Source organism: Fukomys damarensis, unplaced genomic scaffold (genome assembly GCF_012274545.1).
Source record: "Fukomys damarensis isolate Sample0158 unplaced genomic scaffold, DMR_v1.0_HiC HiC_scaffold_1, whole genome shotgun sequence".
Classification (NCBI taxonomy): domain Eukaryota; kingdom Metazoa; phylum Chordata; class Mammalia; order Rodentia; family Bathyergidae; genus Fukomys; species Fukomys damarensis.
Window position 1 is genome coordinate 49,946,952 of NW_022900913.1, and position 22,043 is coordinate 49,968,994.

The 22,043-nt window shown below is 32.4% G+C and overlaps 1 protein-coding gene across 1 annotated transcript in view; it reads right to left on the reverse strand.

The window, feature by feature from the left end:
* Positions 1–655: 655 nt before the first annotated feature.
* The window catches only part of LOC117285686 (A disintegrin and metalloproteinase with thrombospondin motifs 6-like), a 22,371-nt gene continuing 983 nt past the window's right edge, over positions 656–22,043 (reverse strand). Inside the window, exons 2-7 of the mRNA XM_033762290.1 lie at positions 19,756–20,120; positions 8,407–8,575; positions 3,139–3,353; positions 2,472–2,555; positions 1,789–1,934; positions 656–665 (exon numbers count right to left, since the gene is read on the reverse strand). Coding sequence (XP_033618181.1) covers positions 656–665; positions 1,789–1,934; positions 2,472–2,555; positions 3,139–3,353; positions 8,407–8,575; positions 19,756–20,120 — 989 coding nt within the window. The remainder of the gene's footprint in view (positions 666–1,788; positions 1,935–2,471; positions 2,556–3,138; positions 3,354–8,406; positions 8,576–19,755; positions 20,121–22,043) is intronic.

The following is a 22,043-nucleotide window of genomic DNA, read 5'->3' on the forward strand; positions in this document are numbered from 1 at the left end:
AGGAACAATAAATGCTTCAAAGTGTCCAAATACCAAAACCAATTTTTTTCACAATGATACTATGTTGCCTAAAGCCTACCATATTCTTAAAAGCTAAGTAATTGGTCATTTAATATTTAAATGGAATTTCCTCAAGGATAAAAAAAATGAACATTAAAATTTTTAATATATAATATTTAATAACCCTTTCTTCTATCTTGTTCTCACAAATAATCATAAAGTCAAGATATAATCCTTCTTTTTTTGAGCGGGTACCGGCGATGGAACTCAGGACCTTGGGCTTGCTACACAGGCAGTGACAACACTGAGATAAAGCCCCAGTCTACCAAGATATAATCCTGATAGAAACATTTCTTTAAAAATAAGAAAACTTGTTAAAATCTATACATTACAGGCCCTGTTCTAGCAATAAAGCATTTTATAGCTATTTTTAAACTCCCATCTAAAATCATTAGTTAATTTACTTTGAAAATTCTAATAACTTTATAATCCAGCAATCCTAAACAGTCATGATCTCTTAAGCGGATAAATATGACCACTTTAATTAAAGACCAAATTATTTGATTTAGTGTGAATTTTTTGCTTGTATACTTCAAAATGTGTTTACAAGTTCTGCTCTTTTAACTAAAGAAAAATTATAAAACTAGAACAATTTTTAAAAACGCCTATAAACAAAGGCATTCTTAAAAGTTAGGCATTTTGACTGTCTTAGAATTTAGGTAATAAGAGGAATATAGTACTAATATATGCCAAACATGGGTGAAACTTTAAAAAGTTTTCTTGAGAAGCAAGCCATGAACAAGTTCCCCATTTATTGTATGATTCTGTATAAAAAGTCCAGAACAGGCAAATCTGTACAGAGTGTTAGATTCAAATTTGCCTAAAAGTGAGGTAAAGAAGGGACCAGAATGAGAGGCACAGAATGAGTTCCTTCGTGAGTTAGAGAACATTCTAAGATTAATCCCAGTGAAAGTAGCATAACCCTGTGAATATACTAAAAAAAGAATGATAGTTTAAGTCAGTGAACTATATAGTCTGTGATTTATATTTCTCAATAAAACTATTACCGCAAAAAAATTCAGACTATAATTCATACCCTAAATATATAAACTGTTAGGTGTTAATACCTTAAAAATGGAAACATATGTTTGCAACACTTTGTAGAGTAGAAGTGTATGCATTAGTCTGCTTATGATAATTGCTAACCATGGATGCTACTGCTAGTAAACACTCTGTCACCAAATTCCTATTGAATTTCGGACTATGTATGGATTTCTTGAATATCTTACCACATGATAAATTTAGAAATTGCTTCACTTTAAATTTCAGGTAAATATTTCCTGATTTCATGTGGGAATAAAAGTAGTTTAAATAATATATCAAATTGTAGGATTTAGTCCTAAGTAGCTGTTAATTTACAGTTTGTCAATACAAATGTTAATACAGTACATGAAGTAATACGTATCAAGCTAAATTATGATTTAGATATTCCACAGCATATACTTTTATCAATTTAAAATTAAATTATAAAAATACAAAGCTTACTAAAGATAATTTGAAAGTCTTATAACAAGTTAGCTTAACTATATATGTAAATTTCTATTTCATCTTCTTAAATTATTCTATTAGCACTACAAATAGTGTTAATTATTTCTTGACCCAAATATAGTACTTTCATCTAATCATATCCATGCTCTTCCTATAGTCATTACCTAAATGAGGCTTTTAGATAGAACCACATGTATGGAACAAACAAAACAAAGGAAAAATACTTGCAATAAACCATACCTAGTAATAAGAACTGCATTATCGTGGTGGGCAATCCCATTTTCTGGAATGGTGTTTCCATCACTTTGGTGAGAGAGAATGGATTTCTGCCATTTACAGAAGCTATCGAGAGACTTGTCTGCATGGTGGTTTATCTCCAAGTTTGGCTGCAATACAACATGCATACCAGAAATGTTCCAAACAAATTACTAAGGTCAGCTGTTAAAACTTTTGAAGACTACAGTGGGAGCTTAATTAGAACCAGTTGCTTCTGGGAATAATCTTTCCAATTTTTATCTCTGCAATAAATGATCTATAGTTCATTTAGTTTATTATTGAACAGACATTCTTTACAGTTCCAGCTTTAATGATAATGTAAACATGAGATTATCAGCATACAAGATCAACAAAAACCAGTATTATAAAAAAACCTGATTTATACTAAAACAGTATTATAAAGCATGCAAATCATCATCCTTATACTAAAACATATATCTAATATACTCTTACACACATAGAGAAAGCTTTAACAAGATATGAGGCAAATTCTTTTAAAGTATTTAAAATTTGCTTAAAATGTTACATTTTTAGAGTTAATAATCACATTTAACCAGCACATAAAAGGAGCAATGAGAAAATACATTCTTTTCTAATAAGTATTTCCATTGCCTAAGAGTTTAAATTTATAATTAATTCAGTCTTACCTGATCTTCTGTGAGAACAATTAAGCGGGCCACTATAATATTCACAACGTTTCCTAGGCTGGAATCACGGTAAAGTTTGGCAACCTGACCTCCAGAAAATAAGAAAAGACAAAAAGTCAGACAAAAATCACAGGTGACAGTTTGATTTTTTTTAAATTAGTAAAACAATGTTTTATGACTTTAACCATTATGTAAATAAAAAGGTAATCTTTTATAATACGTTACATGGAACTCTACCCTCAAGATGCCTTGCAACAGATTTTTGCGCATTCTACATCAAGAAATATCTTCTCCTAGAGATGAATTTCATCACTGTAATTAAGAGTGAACTGTTTCAAGTTAAATAAAACTGCTTAAACAAGATTTAACAACCTATTGAAAATATTATTTAAAAATAAACAGTGAAGTCATCTTTAAATTTGTTTGGATGAAACATTAACATTACATATTAACAAATCAGTATTGCAGCTGAGAATATAGCTCAGTGGTACAGCATGCATGAGGCCCCTGATTCAATCCCAACTACCAAAAAATAAATTTTAAAAAAATTATTTACTATTTTAGACAGATCAATTCTTATTATTTATTTCACAGTAAATATTCACGAATGTAGTACAAAACATAATAGACTACTAAATAAAATATTATATAGAGGGATCAAACTTACAATATTCATCACACTCAAAATATAATGCTCAATGTCTTTGCGGCCATGGTAGCCCACCATCATTTTATCTGCCACTACCAATGTCTCCACGAACCGCTCAATGCTCACTGATCTCTTCTGTCTGTGATGGATTTGTGTATCATTAACTGGTAGCAAAGAAGGAAATGCAGATGATGTGTCATTCAGCCACCAAGGTTTGCCACTTCTTGGGAGGTCTACAGTAAAAACAATTCAGATAGATTCACTAATTTAGCATATTTATTTACAGATTTCTCATGTGGATATACTTCTCAAAAATTACTTAGTGTATTAATATTTTCCTAAATGGGATGAAGAAATACAGCAATCAGAAAAACTATTAAATTTGCAAATTAATCATCTGAAAAAAATTCAAGGGTTCATGAAAACAAAATAAATCTATATCTAATAAAAATCTTTTCAAATAGTCATTTCATTTTTTTCCAGTGAGTTATTATCACATAATGCTTTTAAATTTAGAATATATACCTTAAAATCATTTGAAATTGTTTCAAAATCAACTGGGGTATAACTTTTGAAACAGCAGTAAATAGTTCTGATGGAAAACAATGATACTTCAAAAATCTATTCCTAAAATGATTCTGAATACTTATTCTAGAGTAAGATGCTTTTATTAAACTATCTGATTTAGAATCAATTATTTTCCTTCAGAAAAATTCTAAAAGGCCATGAATTAATTTTTCCACATAATTTTGCAGCCTATGACTATGAACATATATATTTATACTATTCCTTTTCCGAAGTCTAAAATGAGAGTGGAAAGATGGCTCCGGCACAATTTGCTTTAAATCATGTTGTTTTATGGGTTATGGCTTGAGTTTAAATGTCCCTCTAAAGACTCATGCAATTGTAGGTTCAACTTTTTCAAAGCTAGCTGAATCTAGAGTGTGTGATTGATTCATGGTGTAATGCTAGGTTCAAGGACACTAAGATTAAGGGTGTGAATGCTACCTACCCTAAGTAGTCTGGATAAGATAAAAGACACAGAAAGACACTGCTAAATTCCTTTGTTGCTTTTGCTGTCTTCTGCTGCCATGAACAATTGCCCCTCTGCCACGTACCATGCTGCCTTGGAGCCAGTCAATTATGGATTTAAACCTCAACAAACTGTGAGCTAAATAAACCTTTCCTCCTGTAACTTTGGGTATCAAGTATTTTGTTTCAGCAATGAGAACAATAACTAAGACAGTGTGGATCACAGTGTACCTTTCATTTTCTAGACATTTTGTTCTGTACTGAGGAACACTTTTATTAGTACAGACTTGCATACAGACTCATTTATATTCATACTCATTAAATAAATTTGAGCAGGCAGATGTCTTCTACATATCTCACTTTCATATCCTTATATTGAACTGAAAATCCTTCTCACTAATAACAAAAAAATTAGTGAGGAAAATTTAAATTAATATTATTACATACTTGACAGCAACACTATTCTCATTCTTCTAACTTCATTAGCCTTTTCCTTTTAAAAACTGCACTGGTAAGATGGATAAATTTTAAGAAATGAGAAATGGAAATAATCATGAAAAGAATCACCTTCAAAATTAATGTAAATTAAATGTCTATCTTTGTTCCTAAAGGTCAATAATGGCAAAGACATTCCACTTCTTATTTCAATAGTATATTCTCAAGAAAGTGAGTGTTTCCTTATGTCTTGCTGTTGAAGACAGACTGATAAGGTGGCCTCCATGGGCCCCACTCGTTGACATTCACACTCCTCTGTGATCCTTTTCCCTTTGAGTATGGGTAGGACCTCTGACCTGCTTCTAATCAATAAAATACAGCAAAGATGACAGAACAAAAGTGATTATATGTATGTGAATACACAATTAGGTTACATAGTACTATAGCACCTGTATACTCTATTCGCTCCCTTGCCGACTTGGAGCATGCTAGCATATTAGTGAATCCATGGCAAAGAGCTGCAGTTTGCCTCTGGCAAACAACCAGAAAAAAACTAAAACCACAAAGATCTGAATGCTACCAAGAACCAGGGAGCAGGAAGGTATTCTTTAAACTAAGATTCCAGATGAGAACCCAGCCCTGGTTGAGACTAAGCAAATAATCCATCCATACAGGTCCCAACCTACAAAAACTGTGAGATAATAAATGTATATGGCTTAAGCCACTATATTTGTAGTAATATTGTTAAGAAACAGACAAAATGTTTTCTGCATCAGTATATTTTCAATGTTGTTCTGGTCAGTCTTCTGTGACCACAAAACCGTTCATGTACTCAAGTTATACTTCATCTTTTCTTTCTCTGACTAGGTAGCTTAAATATCTAAACAGAAGATTTAATTTGCAGTCTTTTGGTCATTTCTGCTTCTTTGATGCATTCAATTTCTCTTTATTTTAATTTTAAGATTAAAAGAAAAATTAGATATCAGTCACTAAGAAATTAGCAATGTTATTTCTCACTTGAAAAGTATTCTTGATAATGTTACTGCTATTATCATCATCTAATTGTCATATTTTTCAAACTTTAGCTTTTATAATTGTTAGTTTTTCAGGTTATCAGAACACAATTTTTTTAAGATAAGGTCTCTAGCTTTTTATTTATGAGTGCTCATCAACATTATATATAATTATATAAATAATAATATAGTTAGATATTTAATATTATGTATTCAGAGCATACTGAATGAATAAAATAAAGAAATAGCATATCCAGTTTCATTTCAAAAATTAAACTAATCCAATTTGCTGAATATGCTAAATATTTATTAATGATTACACAAGTAGATAATGAAAATAGAGACATACTATTATCTATATTAATAGAATGAAAGGATATTTAATTATTTCTAAATACAAGAATAAAATTTTCATTTTTTTGTCTAGGTTTTCTAAAAAAGAACAGATATGACATCCATAAGAAATGTTTAAAATTCATAATTTGAATCTAGTTAAAATGGAAAAAATTCCATATCTGAATATGACACAAATATACCTAGGTTCAAAAGGATTTTTATATCCTATATTTTTACATTAATTTGACTTGCTCATAACAGACAAACTGGTAAAGTGTCTCTAAATTTACATTTCTCACTTTACCTATGCTGTTAAAATAGCTTCATAATTAATTTCTTGCCCAGATATTTCACAAACTTAGCAACAAAAAGTGCTTTTTCTTTTTCCTCAATAATATCTAGTAATACCTTGGAACTCAAAGAGCTACTACATACAATATTCCCACTAATGGGAAGGCAGTGAAGTGTTTAAAAGTGTGACAAACACAAATTTAACTAAAAACAGGGTAAAACTGGGAGATATGAGACCCAGCTAGAAAGACAGTACAGTAGTCTAAGAAGAAAATGAAATCTGAACTAAATGGACTGGGGTAAGGGACTAGCGCACAGAATGTACTAAACTTAGAAAATTGTATTAGTAAACCAAGAGCAAAACAGTAAAAAAAATAAAAGAAGAAAATCTTTCCCCCAAAGGGCAAAATTTTATGATAGCAATAAAAATAGGTTTGGAAATGTTCAATTCATGCTTAACCAATGAAAAATAAAGTCTGCCTGAGGTACAATAATGTAACAGGCACTTCAAAAAAGAATAATTTGAACATGAAAAGATTACATGATGCCTTTCAAAATATGAAGAAATCTTCAATTTTATTTTTTCTCTTTTCTTTTTATGGGACTGGAGATTGTACCTAGAGAGCACTAAGCTATATCTCCAGCCTTTTCCTAAATTTATTTTGACACAGTCTTGCTAAACTGCTCACACTGGACTCACACTAGAAATCCATCGAGTATCTGGCATTATAGACACCTACCAACACACCTAGCATGAATCTTCAAATATTTTTTACAGAAAGATATCTACTTTACAATCATAAAGTAAATGATATTATAGGAAAGTGCCAAAATAAACAACTAAATATTTGAATCATCGTTTTTAAAGAATTCATATATAGTTGTACTTACACCCTAAATTTAATTATATACAAGACAAAATAAACTTATTTTGATAATGTTTGGTTTTACTACTCAATCAAACCTTTTCATTGTTCATTAAGAAATTTTATTTCATATTTTAAGTGGATTTACTTATTTTAGTGGCCTTTTTTAAAACCAACCATTTCTGACTAACAAGGATTTTCCATTACAAAAAGCCTAAGAGATATTTAAATCTTTATTTAAGAAGAAAACATTCAGAATAAGATGCTGTTACACAAAGTACTCCAAAGACCACTTAAACACTTGAGAACCCCATGATGAACATGGAGAGGAAACAAAAAGATAATACATTCATTGATTCATAAGGTAATGAATTGCATTTTTTATTCAATCTACTTATTGCTAAACATTTCTTTACATTAAGTTGAAATCTCTCTTAGAAACTATATGAAGCTATTATAACTACACAGAACGAGTTTTTTAAAAATGTAATTGATCTTTAAATACCAGAAACAGTCACCTTAATAATAATGATACTAGGTACAATTTGACCAAGTAACATGTGCTGAGATGAGCATTCAGAGGGTTGGGAAGTCTGTCCAAAACTACATCAAAGCCCATAGTCTTTTCACTATGCTATGGTATATGGACTATACTATTCCTCTTCAGTGTTCTCCTAACCTTACCTCTAGTCTTGTTCTTCTCTAATTCAGTATATAGATATAGCTGCCAGAGTCTATGCCATTCCTCCCACTTAAATTCTTTTAATGAGGTTTCAGCACACTTAGAATGAACAAATACCTTAATAGGGCAAGCCCCTTTTAACCCTTCAGTTTCATTTCACATAGCTGTTTTGCTCAAACACTATGAACCTCACTTCCATTTCTCAAACTCACATTCTAGTATCCAATTATATGAATTGTCAATTTCTGAAATATGAGTCTTCAAGTCTTATTCAAGTGTTTGGATTCACACTATGTACTAAGGTGAAAATATCAGCTGACAAAACAATACAAAGTAGTGTGAAATACCTGTACATGAAACTTGTAGTATCTGGATAAGGTAAGATTTTTTAAAATCCCTTCTAAAAAAAAAAAATACATCACATTTTACAGATATATTTTAAAGATTTCTCAAAAAGCTTCTAAATTGACTTAAAATTGTTGGCAGATTAAAAAACTTTTTAAGGGGGCTCTGGACATAATTCTAATATTCAAATTCCCATTCACTTTCATTGTTAACCTTACTATGCTCGCCAAAAGAAAGAGAAGGCAGCAATACAAAACCATATGCTCTCCAAAAGTTGCATACTTACCTGAAACCCCACAGTGAGAGTGATCATAGAGATGTCGTTGTTGTAGGGTAGACTTTTTGTAAATAACATGAGGATGGCCATTTTCATAACTAAAATGCTTAGACTCCTCTGTAGTATTATTTAAAGGTTCAATAAAATAATCTTCATCCTCTGTAGCAATAATGCCATGCTAAAAAAAAAACAAAGGATTTACCAAGAAGAATCATTTTAATTAGCTATCATTGTTACCAACAGTCAAAAACAAATTGATATCTCTCCAAAAAAGAGTTAAAATATACACTAATTTAAAAAGTTGTCTATTATCTGTACTTATTAAGACATATAAATTTCTATCCTTTAAAGAGAATGTTTCAATACCTCTATATACTATGCAGTAATATACTGTACATATTTCTTCCACTTTTCCTAACAACTTTGAGAGGTAACAGAGAACTCTATGTGAATTTCAAAGCTTACTTCCTTCCCAAATTGTGTACAAAACTTAACTACATCATCTGTATTTATGTATAGCTTTGTCATTAAGTTTTGGTCAATAAGAAATGGACAGAGGGCTGTTTATCCCCTTCAGGCCAAACCCTTGAATATCTGTGCAGTGGAATTATTCACTCTCTTTCTCTATTGCCAACTAAATGGAAATATCTAGAGGAGGTAGAAAAAGGCAAGGCACATGGCTCCCTGAATAAACTCTTTCTTGGAAAGCCATCTGATGTAAACACTTATACAAGGGGAAAATAAATTTCTTTTTTTTTTTTTTTTTTTTTTTTTTTTTTTTAGAACTCAGGACCTTGAGCTTGCAAGGCAGGTGACTACACCAATGAGCTAAATCCCAGGCCCAGGGGAAAATAAATTTCTATTGTGATAACAACTGACATTTTTAAGGATCATGTTACACTAATGAGCATGTCCTTAATTAACATACATCCCCATTTTGCAGATGAAGTAACAGGCTCAGCGATCAAAAATCCACCCTATACTATATATAGGAAAGAAAAGAAGCTGAAATTCAAACAAAACTCTGCTGTTATTTACATTATGTCACACTACACCTACACAGTTAGCCAAGTCCTACTCAGCTGTTTTATCCTCTCTTTAAATGCTTCTTCAGCCCAAATGCAATAGTTTCATTCTCCTCTGAGCTCCAATAGAGGTTATCATTATCATTTATTTTCAATTAATGCAACAGTTTTGTTCCATTTCAAATCTTTAAGATTCATTTATATTCAGTACAACTTTTCAACTGGATAGTATAGCTTCCCAACTATTTGCTTTCTTCAGGCAAAGGGTATCTCTTCTATTCCCTTATATCAGTTATAGACATAGAAAGGGGCTCTTACAGTAAATGTTATTTGCATCAAAAAGAAGAACTTCCAAAGATAAATAAGAATCTCCCCTCTTTTCTAATAATGTTTTCCTAAGAAAGGCACCTGAGAGAATTGCTCTTAATCCAACTAATTTACTTTGTAACACTGGATAAAACACAAACTCTGTAGATGTATTTCCTCAACTGGAAAAATGAAAGGGTTGATCTAAATTAGAAGTTCTAAAACAGCACTCTAGGAGCCCTGAGGGCCTCCTGAAAGTGCCCTCAGGAGATTGCCCCAGACAACAAAGGGAGATCTAAATGACTTGGATTCCTAGGCTTAGAATCAGCTGTGCTTCTTATTAATCTGTGTATTAAGTTTCCACATAACATTTCATATGAGAAAAGGGTTTTGCTGCTTCAAAAAGAAAAAAAAAATCAAAACCACTGGACCATGTAATCTCTAAAGTCCCTTTGAATTCTAAACCTCTGTGTTCTGTTTAGAGAAATTCATGTTAAGTACTACCTGCTTGGAAAGAAAGATAAGACAAAATCAAAAGTGCTCTTACTACAACCTACATGAAATGAGTTCAAGAAATGAAAAAAAAAGGAGACCTTAGACACTTTATATTATTTTTACTATTGTTTGCTTTAGATTATGGTTAATAGTCTTTATATTACATGCAAATACTGACAAGGGTAACAACATACCATTAACAGACTACAATACCTCAGCATTAAATGTTTTACCAGGTAGATAAATACTGTAATAAAAACAGAGTACAGTTCTTGAAGAAAAAGCTTCAAGTTTCAATAAAAATTTTGCTAGGAGGAAGTGTAGAAAGTGAAGTGTAGGATACCGTCTAGAAAGGACAGGACACTAAAGTCACCCTAGTCCCTGGAAATAGGAAGTTGAAAAGTCTTGGATATGAAACAAAGGTTATGGGTGAAAAATGGAGTCAAGGACTGGTAAGTAAACAAAATCTGTAAATTATAGAAAGACTTTGAAGGGGCAATTGAGAGATTTTGTGTGTCAGATATTCTGTAAAATGTTTATGCACCTTATCTTAATCTTAACACCTTTTTGAAGTAAGTACTATGAATAGCTCCACTTTGCAGATGAGAAACTCAGAGCAAAGTTAAATAAAAAATTCATTTGACTGACTTTGGAATGTGGACTTTTAACCACTACAGTACAATTCTCTTATCCTCTAAGGGCTGTTTCTAGCTTTATGTATTCATTCACCAAATAAGCATTGGTTGCCTATCAGGGGAATAATACTGTGCTAAGTGGTATTAATATAACAGTGCCCCAAATAAAGCTTCAGCTCTATTATAACACTTACATTCTAAAAAGTAGTGAGAAAAGTAATTAATTAATTAGATAAATGATCTGTTAGGTAGCAATAAATATTAAGAATGAAAAAATTCAATGTAAGAGGAAATAAGAGAACTATACACTTTATTTAGGATAGTTGGGGACATCCTCTCCAATAAAGGGATTTTTGAACAGAAGCCAACATAAAGCAAGTCAAATAAATATTGTGGGAAATAGCAAATGCAAAGAGAATGAGGTAGGAGCAAACTTGCACCATTTGAGCAATAGCAAGGAGCTACAGTGACTGACTAGAGGGAGAGAAAGAAAATTACAGGATTAGAAAAGGGCTAGAGGCCAGATAATGGAAGACTGAGCCAAGTCAAAGTCTCAGATATGTGTACATGACTTTTTTGAGCAGCAACCCTCATATTCACACTATTCACCTCAGGCTTATCTGGACAGATCTTGTAATGCCCCATTCCCAGTGATATCAGTTCCTTTGAGAAGCACGAGTTGCATGTCCTGGATTCTATTTGTTGTATGGATATGGATAATGTTTTCTGATCCCATTGCCTACCCCTCCTCTCAAACACAAGACCAATCATCAACAACGTTTCCTGTGCTCTCAGCCTCATCTCTATTCACTTCATCTTGTTCCTACAAAAACCTGAGTCTCTCTAAATAACAGTTTTTCCTTATAGACCTCTGGAATCATGGCCAGTTTGTTTTACACATGCCTCTTATTAGACTTGAAGGTAGGGTTCTTATAATTTATTGCCTTATTCAAGCAATTCTCTCTTGCTCCTCAAGGAAAACACCAGTTTAAAATTTCATACCATAATCTTATCCCCTTCTAGTTTCAGTATTCTACTGGCCCCAAGTTACTCCATTAGTTTCTTAAATATTTTAGCGGCTGGATCACTGTCATTCTCTGCAATAAATCAAATAGTTGTTTATTTCATTATATTTTTTATGTCACAAGCTCTTAAAAATTGTTATGTGTGTACCTGTGCCCTGATTCCCTTTGGATATCTAGATATGATACCTATGGATCCCTTCTCAAAATAATATTTTAAATACAGAAAAAATGAAATTATAAATAAAATTAAATAGCAAAATATATACATATTTTTTGTAACATGTTAACATCTTCAGTGGCTCTGAACTACAATAATTTCACAACAGTGATAAACAAAAATAACAATTTGAAAAGCATGCACAAATTTGTAACATGATATGAATGCATTTGGGGGATAAATTCATGAGTACTGATATTACTATATTGATTACCTATATTTTATAATTGAAAGAAATGTTAAAGGTCAGTTAAGAATTAGTAAAAATATTAGCTTTTATTTTGCTCTTTAAATTATTTATACTTTGGATTTCTCACATAAGAGAAACCATGTGATATTTAACATGTGCCTGACTTATTTTGCTTAGAATTATGGTCTCAAGGTACATGATAGGAAATGGAGACAGACTTGTGAAGATGGGAAGGGAAGGTGGCAAGACAGGAGAGAAGAGAGGGGAAGAGGAAGAAATAAGATCAAGATATGATTATATATGTACCAATTCCTACCGCAAATGCATGTATTAGGTATTGTAAACATATACTAAAGAGAAATAAAATAAATACAGAAAAAATAACTCATAAAATGACAAAAAAGAATTAAGATGTGTTGTATATATGTACAAATTCTGCATGATCAGTGTGAGTGTTATGTGCCCCAAACATGTACTTTAAAAAATAAAGATATGTTGTACTTTTTCCTGTTTAAAATCCCCCTAAATTTTAGCCATGGACGCATATTAAGAAATACTAATGTAGGGCCGGGGATTTAGCTCAGCGGTTCGGTGGCCTGCCTCGCAAGCGCAAGGACCCGAGTTCAACCCCCGTGCCACCAAAAAAAAGAAAAAACGTACTAATGTAGATAATCTCTCAGTCCCTACTCTCCCAGTTCCTTGACCTCCTCTCCTTCAAATATCTTGTCTTTCACCTTACCTTAGACATTCACATATATGAATGACTTCAGCATTATGAATATTTGCAATGTTCCATAATCTTTATTTCAAGTATTCCTTTCTCTCTAGCACCAACCTTCCAACATCCCAACTCCAAGAAACAGTCATTTATCTCCACCAACACCTTCAGTCAATTGATCAGCTTTTTTTTTAGTCTTTCACCCTCCTCATATTCTCACTTCTCTCCCAACCCAACTTCAATTCCACTTTGAATTCTCTAGTCCCTTTCTCACTTTACTGAATTCAATTCATTTAGCCAACTACAACCCTGATTAAAATAAATTTTGCTGCATGGGTCTGCACCTTTGCAATTAGACTTAGCCAGAGAAAAATGCCAACAAGCTACTGGGTTCACTTTAATTCATAATCATTAATTTCAACTGTGCCCTAATTAATATTCCACAGTATTATCTAGTTCATTCATTATTATACTTTCTTAGATAAACAAGCCATACTTTTTCATCTCTTCGTTTTAAAATTTTTTTAGTGGATGCTTGCAGTATATAATGTTTATGGTCCTTGTGTGGAGTTGGCACATGGACATAACACATCCTAATTTCTTCTTTTATCCCTTACCCTCCCTTCCCTCTTCCCTCCACCTCCTCGTAATCTTCTAAAAACCTCATCCTTCCAATTTCCCTTACAATATACATTACACTATCTCCTACAAACTCCCACAAACACAAGTACCTACATACCTTTATTTCATACCTATAAAATCTATTTTTCCTGCTATTATCGACAAACTATTTTCCTAGCTAATTATTCTACATATACAGTTGATTCCATGCCCTTTTGCTCATCATTGACTTCATTCCATCAGTTTCCCTTTTCTTTACATAATTATTCCCATTTTTATCAAAACAAAGCAAAACAAAACTTCCTTGACCTCACTTGGGCCTGCAATAACTGACCATTTTTCCAACATCCTTGAAATAATTGTCTACATATTTTCTCTCATTCCCTCTTAAATCTATTCCAGTCATGTCTTTGCATCCCTACTAACTCCACCATAACTTCACCAAAAGTGCCTTGTCAAGGTCCCAAATAACCTCCTCTCTGAAAATTTCAATCGTCAGTTTTCAATCTTACTCTTGTTTTGACTCAACAGCAGCATTTTCCACTTGAAATACTTTTTATGTTGGCTTCCAACACATTTGCTTGATTTTCTTTGTACTTTCTTAAGGCTGTGTCCTTTGCTGTTTCTTCAACTTCTCTCTGATTTCCTTGAACTCTTGGATTGCCCAAAGGCCCAGTTCTTAGACTACTTCTCTTTTCTGCCTATGCACATCCCTAAGCAATTTCACATCTTGAAGCTTTAAATTCCATCTATATATTGTTGACTACAAAATTTACAATCTTTTAATTTATATCTCTTTGAACTCCTGACTGGGCATATCCAATATCCTATACAGCATCTCTAGTTTAATATGTCTAACTAAATTCATAATAAACACTGCCAGGACCAGGGATTTAGCTCAGTGGTTCCATCGCCTGCCTAGCAAACACAAGGTCCTGAGTTCGATCCCCAGTACCAAAAAAAAAACATAATAAACACTGCCAATTTAGTCCTCCTGGCTTCTCAATCTTGTCAATGCCCAAGCCTTCCCATCTCAGTTGATAACTATTTTTCTAGTTTCTCATGGCTCAAACTTCAAATCATCATAGATCTTGTCATGTGTTTTCTAAAATCTTGTTTTACTCCCAGTTTCCTTCAGGATCTCTTGTTCACTTAGCTACAGCCATAGTGGCCTCTTTGCTTTTCCTCAAACACTCAGATCAAATCTTTGAACAGATTCCAACCTGGACATATTAGGCCTCAAATGCCAACATTTCCTGCCTCATTTCCCTTAAGGTCTTTGTCTAATATTTTTTCCTCCTTGCCACTTATCACTAACATATTATGATTTCTATTTATTTACCTTATTTATAGCTCCACCAATAGAATGCAAGGTAAATAATTTTAGGGATTTGGGTTTTATTCACTGTTATATTCCTACAACCTAAAACAGTGTCTAATATATGGTAGGTAATTATAAGTATTCAATGAATGAGTGAATGCAGAATTGATTATAAAAAAAAGGGAAAAAATGAAACTTTGGACATAACTAAATGAAGAGAAAGTTTAAAGGGGCAGTGGACTTTTATAACTACCTGTATATAACTAAGAATAGTCAGAGGAATTGAACAAAATCATTTTTCATGAGATAAGAACCAAAGGTAAGGGAAAAGAAAGACCTTTTAAGAATTAGAAATATGACAGCTGAAACTTTTAAATCAACTGAAGGAAAAGAAGCCAAAACTGAAGAAATCTCACAGAACTTAGAATAAAAAAGAGAAAGATGGAAAATGAGAGACACATACAGAAAAACAGAAAGCCAATTCTAGAAAGACAGAGTAGGAAGGAAGAAAGAGGAAAGTATTAAGGAAATAATTTTTCATTTCCCTTAAACTAAATACCAAAGAGACAGGAAGAAGATCCATATCTAGCCATATTATAAAATTACTGAAACTGGAAATATAAAGAGAAGAATATGTAAATTTTTGCCAATGAAAAAATGTAAAAAATTTAAAATGTTTTTTAAAAAAGGATAAAAGTCAAACTAACAGCAGACTTCACCTGAGATAAATCAATGCTAAATTTTTAGACCTTTAAATATTTTCCTTTGTTTAAAAATATAAAACCATGTATAAATTTATTTATTATTTATTTATTTATTTTTATTTGATGTATTGGGAATTAAACCCAGGGCCTTGTACATGAAAGGCAAACACTCTATCACTGAAGAACATCCCCAATCACCCCCAACTTTGTAAAACTTGTATTTTAAACAAAGCCTCATTAAGTTTCCAGGGCCACCCAGGAAACTTGAAATCCTCCAGCCTCTACCTTCCAAGTAGCTGAGATTACAAGTATGTGCCACCACACCTGTCAATACAGATAAATCTGATGACCCAAATATTTCCTCCCCTTCCCAATTCTAGCATCCATGGTTCTTAAAGAAAATTATTTATGACCTGGAATTCCACATTCAGTTAATTGTTAACCAAGCATAAGGTCAACATGGTCACTTTCAAATAGGCAAAGACTCAGAAATTTTACTTCTGAGGCATCTGTTCTCAGGTAATTATTTTAAGATGTTCTCCCACAGAAACCAGAATATAAACTCAGAAAGAAGAAGATGTAGACCTAACTTAGGAAAGAAGAAATCTAAGATGAGAGATGTGCAGGTGCTGAAAAACTTAATTAACCTGTATACTCCAATGCCTCCAATACAAATGGAGGCATATCTATCTTAGGATATATCCCAAGCAATAGATGTAAAAACTAAGGAACAACTACAGGTTACCTGACTTAAAAACAAGACAAAACCAAACAGAAAAAAAAAAAAAGAAAACTATTGTCCAGGCATAAAGCAAACTAAAATTGGCATTATTTGGAACAACCAGTGGAGTGTAATATTAGGAACTTTGTCCTTTGAGTGGTGCAAGGGTTGTAACATTGAAACTATGAGTAAAAAAAAAAAAAAGAAAGATTAGAAAACACTAATAATCTCTGCTGAAAGCTATTTTATACAGAGCATTTAAAAACAAAGTTAATTAAAAGCAGTTGACTTTGAAAAGTGGAGTTTTAAGAAAACGTTTACATACTCTAACAAAAAAGATAACATGATACAAAATAAGAATAAAAGGGAAAGTTTCTAAAACTGATAGCTAAAAGAGTAATGCAAAACAAGGTATTTACATAGTCTCAAAATATCTGCTTATAAATTCCCTATTAATTGCCAAGGGAAAAATAGCAACATTAGTAAATAGACCTGGCAAGCCACACCTTAACCAAGTAATCAAAATTAACTAGCATGGATCTTGCAATTTCAATAGGAAACAAATCAAAGAGGTGTTAACAAATGGGAAAGAAAACAAGAGTCAGAAAGTGTTACTGAGGATGAAGATTGACAACACTGTGCCATCATCTTGTGGAGCTCCACTTGCAACCTTATGTGACTCATCAGACTACATCTGTCACAATTTCAGTCACCTATACTGACCCTCAAATTACTCATTTCTAGAATTGAGTTTGTTTCTAGATTCAGAGTTATATCTCCCAAATGCTGCTACTAGACATATTTATTTCTTCAAATTCCTTACATTTACTGTATCAAAGTCCTCTTCATCTTCCTCTCTAATGTAGTATTCTTCTAAACCTTATTTTCTGCTAATAGCATTCATATACATTCATCCAAAAGAGAACATCTAGCCATCTTCAGGTACTTTCTCTTTCACCCCACACCCCATTTGCTTCTAGTTCCATTTTTAAAATATTATTAAAATATTATTTAAAATATTATTAAATGCTTACTGTGTATTATCTCTCTTACTGTACTCCAGGGAATAAAAGATTAATAGGATACAAATCCTCTAAATTTTCTCAACAAAATGTGGTTCAGATTTATTCTATCTTTTCCATTCCCAGTGCAACAGTCTGAATAGGCCTACTATCATTTATATGTTCTAATTCATATTCGAATAATCACCCCTTTTCCCTCAAATTGCACAATGGAATGAACTTTGTTCTGTTTTTTTCTGAATCTAAAATTTGCTTATTTCATCATGCTGTTAAGACTAGCAATGGCGGACCAGGGGTTTAGCTTAGTGGTTCGGCCACCTGCAAGGACCCGAATTCAATCCCCGGTACTTAAAAAGGAGACTAGCAATGGCATATTAACGTTAATGCCAAATATAAAGAAAGGAAAAGGAGGGCCTGGGATTTAGCTCAGCGGTGCCATTGCCTGCCTAGCAAGTGCAAAATTCAGAGTTCCATCCCCCAAGCCATTAAAAAAAGAGAAAAGAAAGGAAAAGTAGTTGCCTATGATAATTTCTGATATTTAACAGAAAGTACCATTTCAACATGAGAAGTCTTAAGATACATTTATTTATTCAAAAAATTAATCTTTGGGGCCAGGGATTTAGCTCAGTTGTGCCGCAGCCTGCCTCACAAGCGCAAGGTCCTGAGTTTGATCCCTCATACCAAAAAACAAACAAACAAAAAATAAATCTTTTGTATATAAATTCCTAATACTGTTCATGGAGAAAGAAACAAGCAAAAAAATGTATTCAATATACCTAATAACAGGCATTAAATTCAAATGTCAAAATCTAATTCTATGGGCTCATTTTACCTTACAGTTATAGAAAATAGACAATGTCAGCAAATTGTTATACATCTATACTGAAATTCCTCTCCATTATATACTTGTTGATAGTTCCTTCAAATTGAAAACTTACTTTAACTCAATTCTAATTATATTATTTCAATAAAAAACATATATAAGAGGGCCAGGGATTTGGCTCAGTGGTTCTGCTGCCTGCCTAAAAAGCACAAGGGCCCAAGTTCAATCCCCAGTACCACAAAAAACAACACAAAACAAAAACATACTTAAGATTATAATAATATGTATGCTTCAATATAAATATGTCATATGTATGATATGACCAGGAAGATAAATAGTTCCTGTGTTAGGTATAAAAATGTTTGTGCTCTTTTACACAGATGAAGCTTTAAGGGAATACCTATATTACCTTGAACAGGGTACAAATAGAAGAGGAAACAGGGAAATATGCTTTGATCTGAAATCATTACTACGTGTAACTCTGAACTGTGTATTTAGCACTAGACTAGAAAGCTTTTATAAAATGACTGTTATAAACTCTTACTCTAGGGTTGGGGATTTAGCTCAATGGTTCTGCTGCCTGCCTTGAAAGCACAAGGTCCTGAGTTCGATCCCTGGTACCAAAAAAAAAAAAAGCTTATTCTGCACTCTAGAATACTCTGTAATCTAGAATACACTTTAGAAGTGAAATAAGATTATCGTCAATCTTCACATAAATGTTTGGAATTCATTTCATAGGCATTAGTATAAAAGATTTGTCTTCAGGAAACCTTGGTAGTACATGTCAGGAATCCCAGCTACCCATGAAGCTAAAGCAGGAGGAGGAGGATCTCAAGTTCGAGGTCAGTCTGGGCAATTTAACAAGATCCTGATTCTGATGAAAAGAACTGGTGATGTAGCTCAGTGCTAGAGCACTTCCCTAGCATGTATAAAGCCCTAGGTTCAATCCCCAATACTACCAACAGAAAAAAAGATTTGCTTCAAGAACTTATAATAATAATAGGTCTTAAGTAATATTAGCCTATGTTACCTACTAAAGATATTATAGAGAACAACCTAAGTGAGGCAATGGGTATTGTAGTTTCCTGTCATAATATACACATAATATGTGTATACAAACATACACTGAAACTCTTTACCAATGCCTGGATTTTGATTATGCAATTTTTAAAAATCCTATTAGAATAGAAAAATGTAAGCCTGAAAGGAAATCTGAGGTTTCATTCATTCCTCTACTACTAATTCTTTTAAAAGCTAATCTTTAAAAAGTCAGTACAAACATTAAAAGGCAGCAGAAATAACAATTTTGGACTATTACCTTTCTACTTACACCACCAATATGTATCTTTTAACCTGAGGAAAGACATTTACATTGTGAATTTATTTTCTCTTCAGAAATTTAAAATTATAGGGCCAGGGATTTAACTCAGTGTTTCTGGCGCCTGCCTCAAAAGTGCAAGGGCTCGAGTTCAATCCAGATACCCCCCCAAAAAAAAGAAAAGAAAAAGAAATTTAAAATTATAACATCTACTTACCAACCCAACACAGTTGCTTAAAGCCACTTTAGTTGTACTATGTTGATCTTGCAAGTATCCTGTGTAATGACAGCTGTCTAAAAAATCATGTTTCCACTGGAGTCCATCTTTCCCCCAATATTCTACTGTAAAATGTTTGGACACAAAATTTGTATTGAGAGTCAAGTTTAGGTGAAAGTGCTTGCCATAGGCTGAAAGTTTAAAAAATAATTTAGACACTGCCTGCTGTGGATCGACAGGGTCCATACTCCGTCTTCTCCTTGAATGTTTATCATTTTTCACAGTAAAGCTGAGAAAAGCTCCATTTTGATCAACCCTTATTGGAATAGTTAGCTGGTAGTGTTCAAGATAAGTCAGGAATTCCTCTTTGTAATCACAAGGCAGAGAATCCAGAAAAAAGCACATGGAAGAAAAGAAAATTTAACAGACAGAGAAGTAGAAACATAAACAACTATGTCAAATATATTAAAACTGTGCATCATTAAATATGAGATGGACCAAATATTTTATATTATACAAAAATGAAAGAGGAAAAGTTTAAAAACTAAAAGTTAAGTCCCAATTATTCCATTCATCAAAACAATATTCTTTTTAAATTATTTGTGAAAGACTAGTTTTCTTTTATAAATTTCAGTTTTAAAACAGATTCTAGAAGCAAAATTCTGTAAGAAGTATTAAAATTTTATGTGGAAATAAAAAAACAATAAAAAGCATACATATGTAAAGAAAGTATTAAATTCAATCTCCATACCTATGTAGAAATCATTTTAAAAAACCAAAATCATCAGTGGTAATGTACAATGCTATAGTCAATTTCAAGAGCCAATTTCAATTTTTTCTAACAGTTCCTCAAAATGTTGAACATAAAGGTACCATATGATCTAGCAATTCTACTCCTAATTATATATGCAAAATAAATCAAAATACATATCCACATGAAAAACTGTATGTAAATGTTCATACAAACATTATTCACAATAAACAAAGAGGAAATAACTCAAATTTCTATCGACTGATGAACAAATAAGCATAATGTGTACAGCCACACAAGGGAACATCATTCTATAATAAAAAGGAAAACTGTACTGGTACGTGCTATGACACAAATGAAACTGCACAATAACTGACTTCATAATCAGAGCTCATTTTCTAACATTATAAAAAAATTGTGCTAATTAAAAGAAGCCAAACACAAAAGACCTCATATTAAGTGATTCTTTTTATACTAAATATCCAGAATAGGCAGATATCTAGAAATTTCTATTCAGAAGTTCAGAAATTTAGAGGTTGCCTATGGGTTTGACTGAAGAGTCACTTGGAAGGAATTTGAAATGTGCTGCTAATGAGTATAAGATTTTGCTTTTGGAGAAATGAAACTGTTCTAAAATGTGTAGTGATGACAACTTAAACATATAAAAAAAATCAATCTGTATACTTTAAATGAATGAATTGTATGGTATGTGTAATATACCTCAGTAAAACTATTTCATATTCAATAGAATACAAAAAATTTGGAGAACTATTACACATAATTTTCCTCATTCAGATATACTAAATATTACCCTTTTAGCCATACCTTCCTTCAACTAGGTTTACAATTAAGAAATCCAAAAGTCTACCCATTGCATCACTGTCTATATATTGGGGTTAATTCAGAAATATAAAACTTCCATGAAACCATAAGCAAATAGAAATAAACTGAAACACAGTATTTAATTTATTTTTTTGTAAATGAAGAGTCCATACTAAATTCCATGGTTTTGTTGATCTACTTTTGTAGAAAAAATTTTATTTTTTTTATTTATGATTTTTTTTGTTTTGTTTTGGGGTTTTTTTTTGTTTTGTTTTTATTTTTGTTTTTGTTTTTTTTGGTACCAGGGATAAAACTTGGGATCTTGCACTTGCAAGGCAGGCAGTGGAACCACTGAGCCAAATCCCCGGCCCTGTTGATATACTTTGAGAGTTCATGCTTTACACATGAACTTCTAGAAATATATAAAATCTATAACAGTCTTAGGTGACGGATTTAACTCAGAGGCACCATATCTGCCTTGCAAGTGCATAGTCCTGAGTTTAATCCCATAAACTTGGGATCTTGCACTTGCAAGGCAGGCAGTGGAACCACTGAGCCAAATCCCCGGCCCTGTTGATATACTTTGAGAGTTCATGCTTTACACATGAACTTCTAGAAATATATAAAATCTATAACAGTCTTAGGTGACGGATTTAACTCAGAGGCACCATATCTGCCTTGCAAGTGCATAGTCCTGAGTTTAATCCCATATATA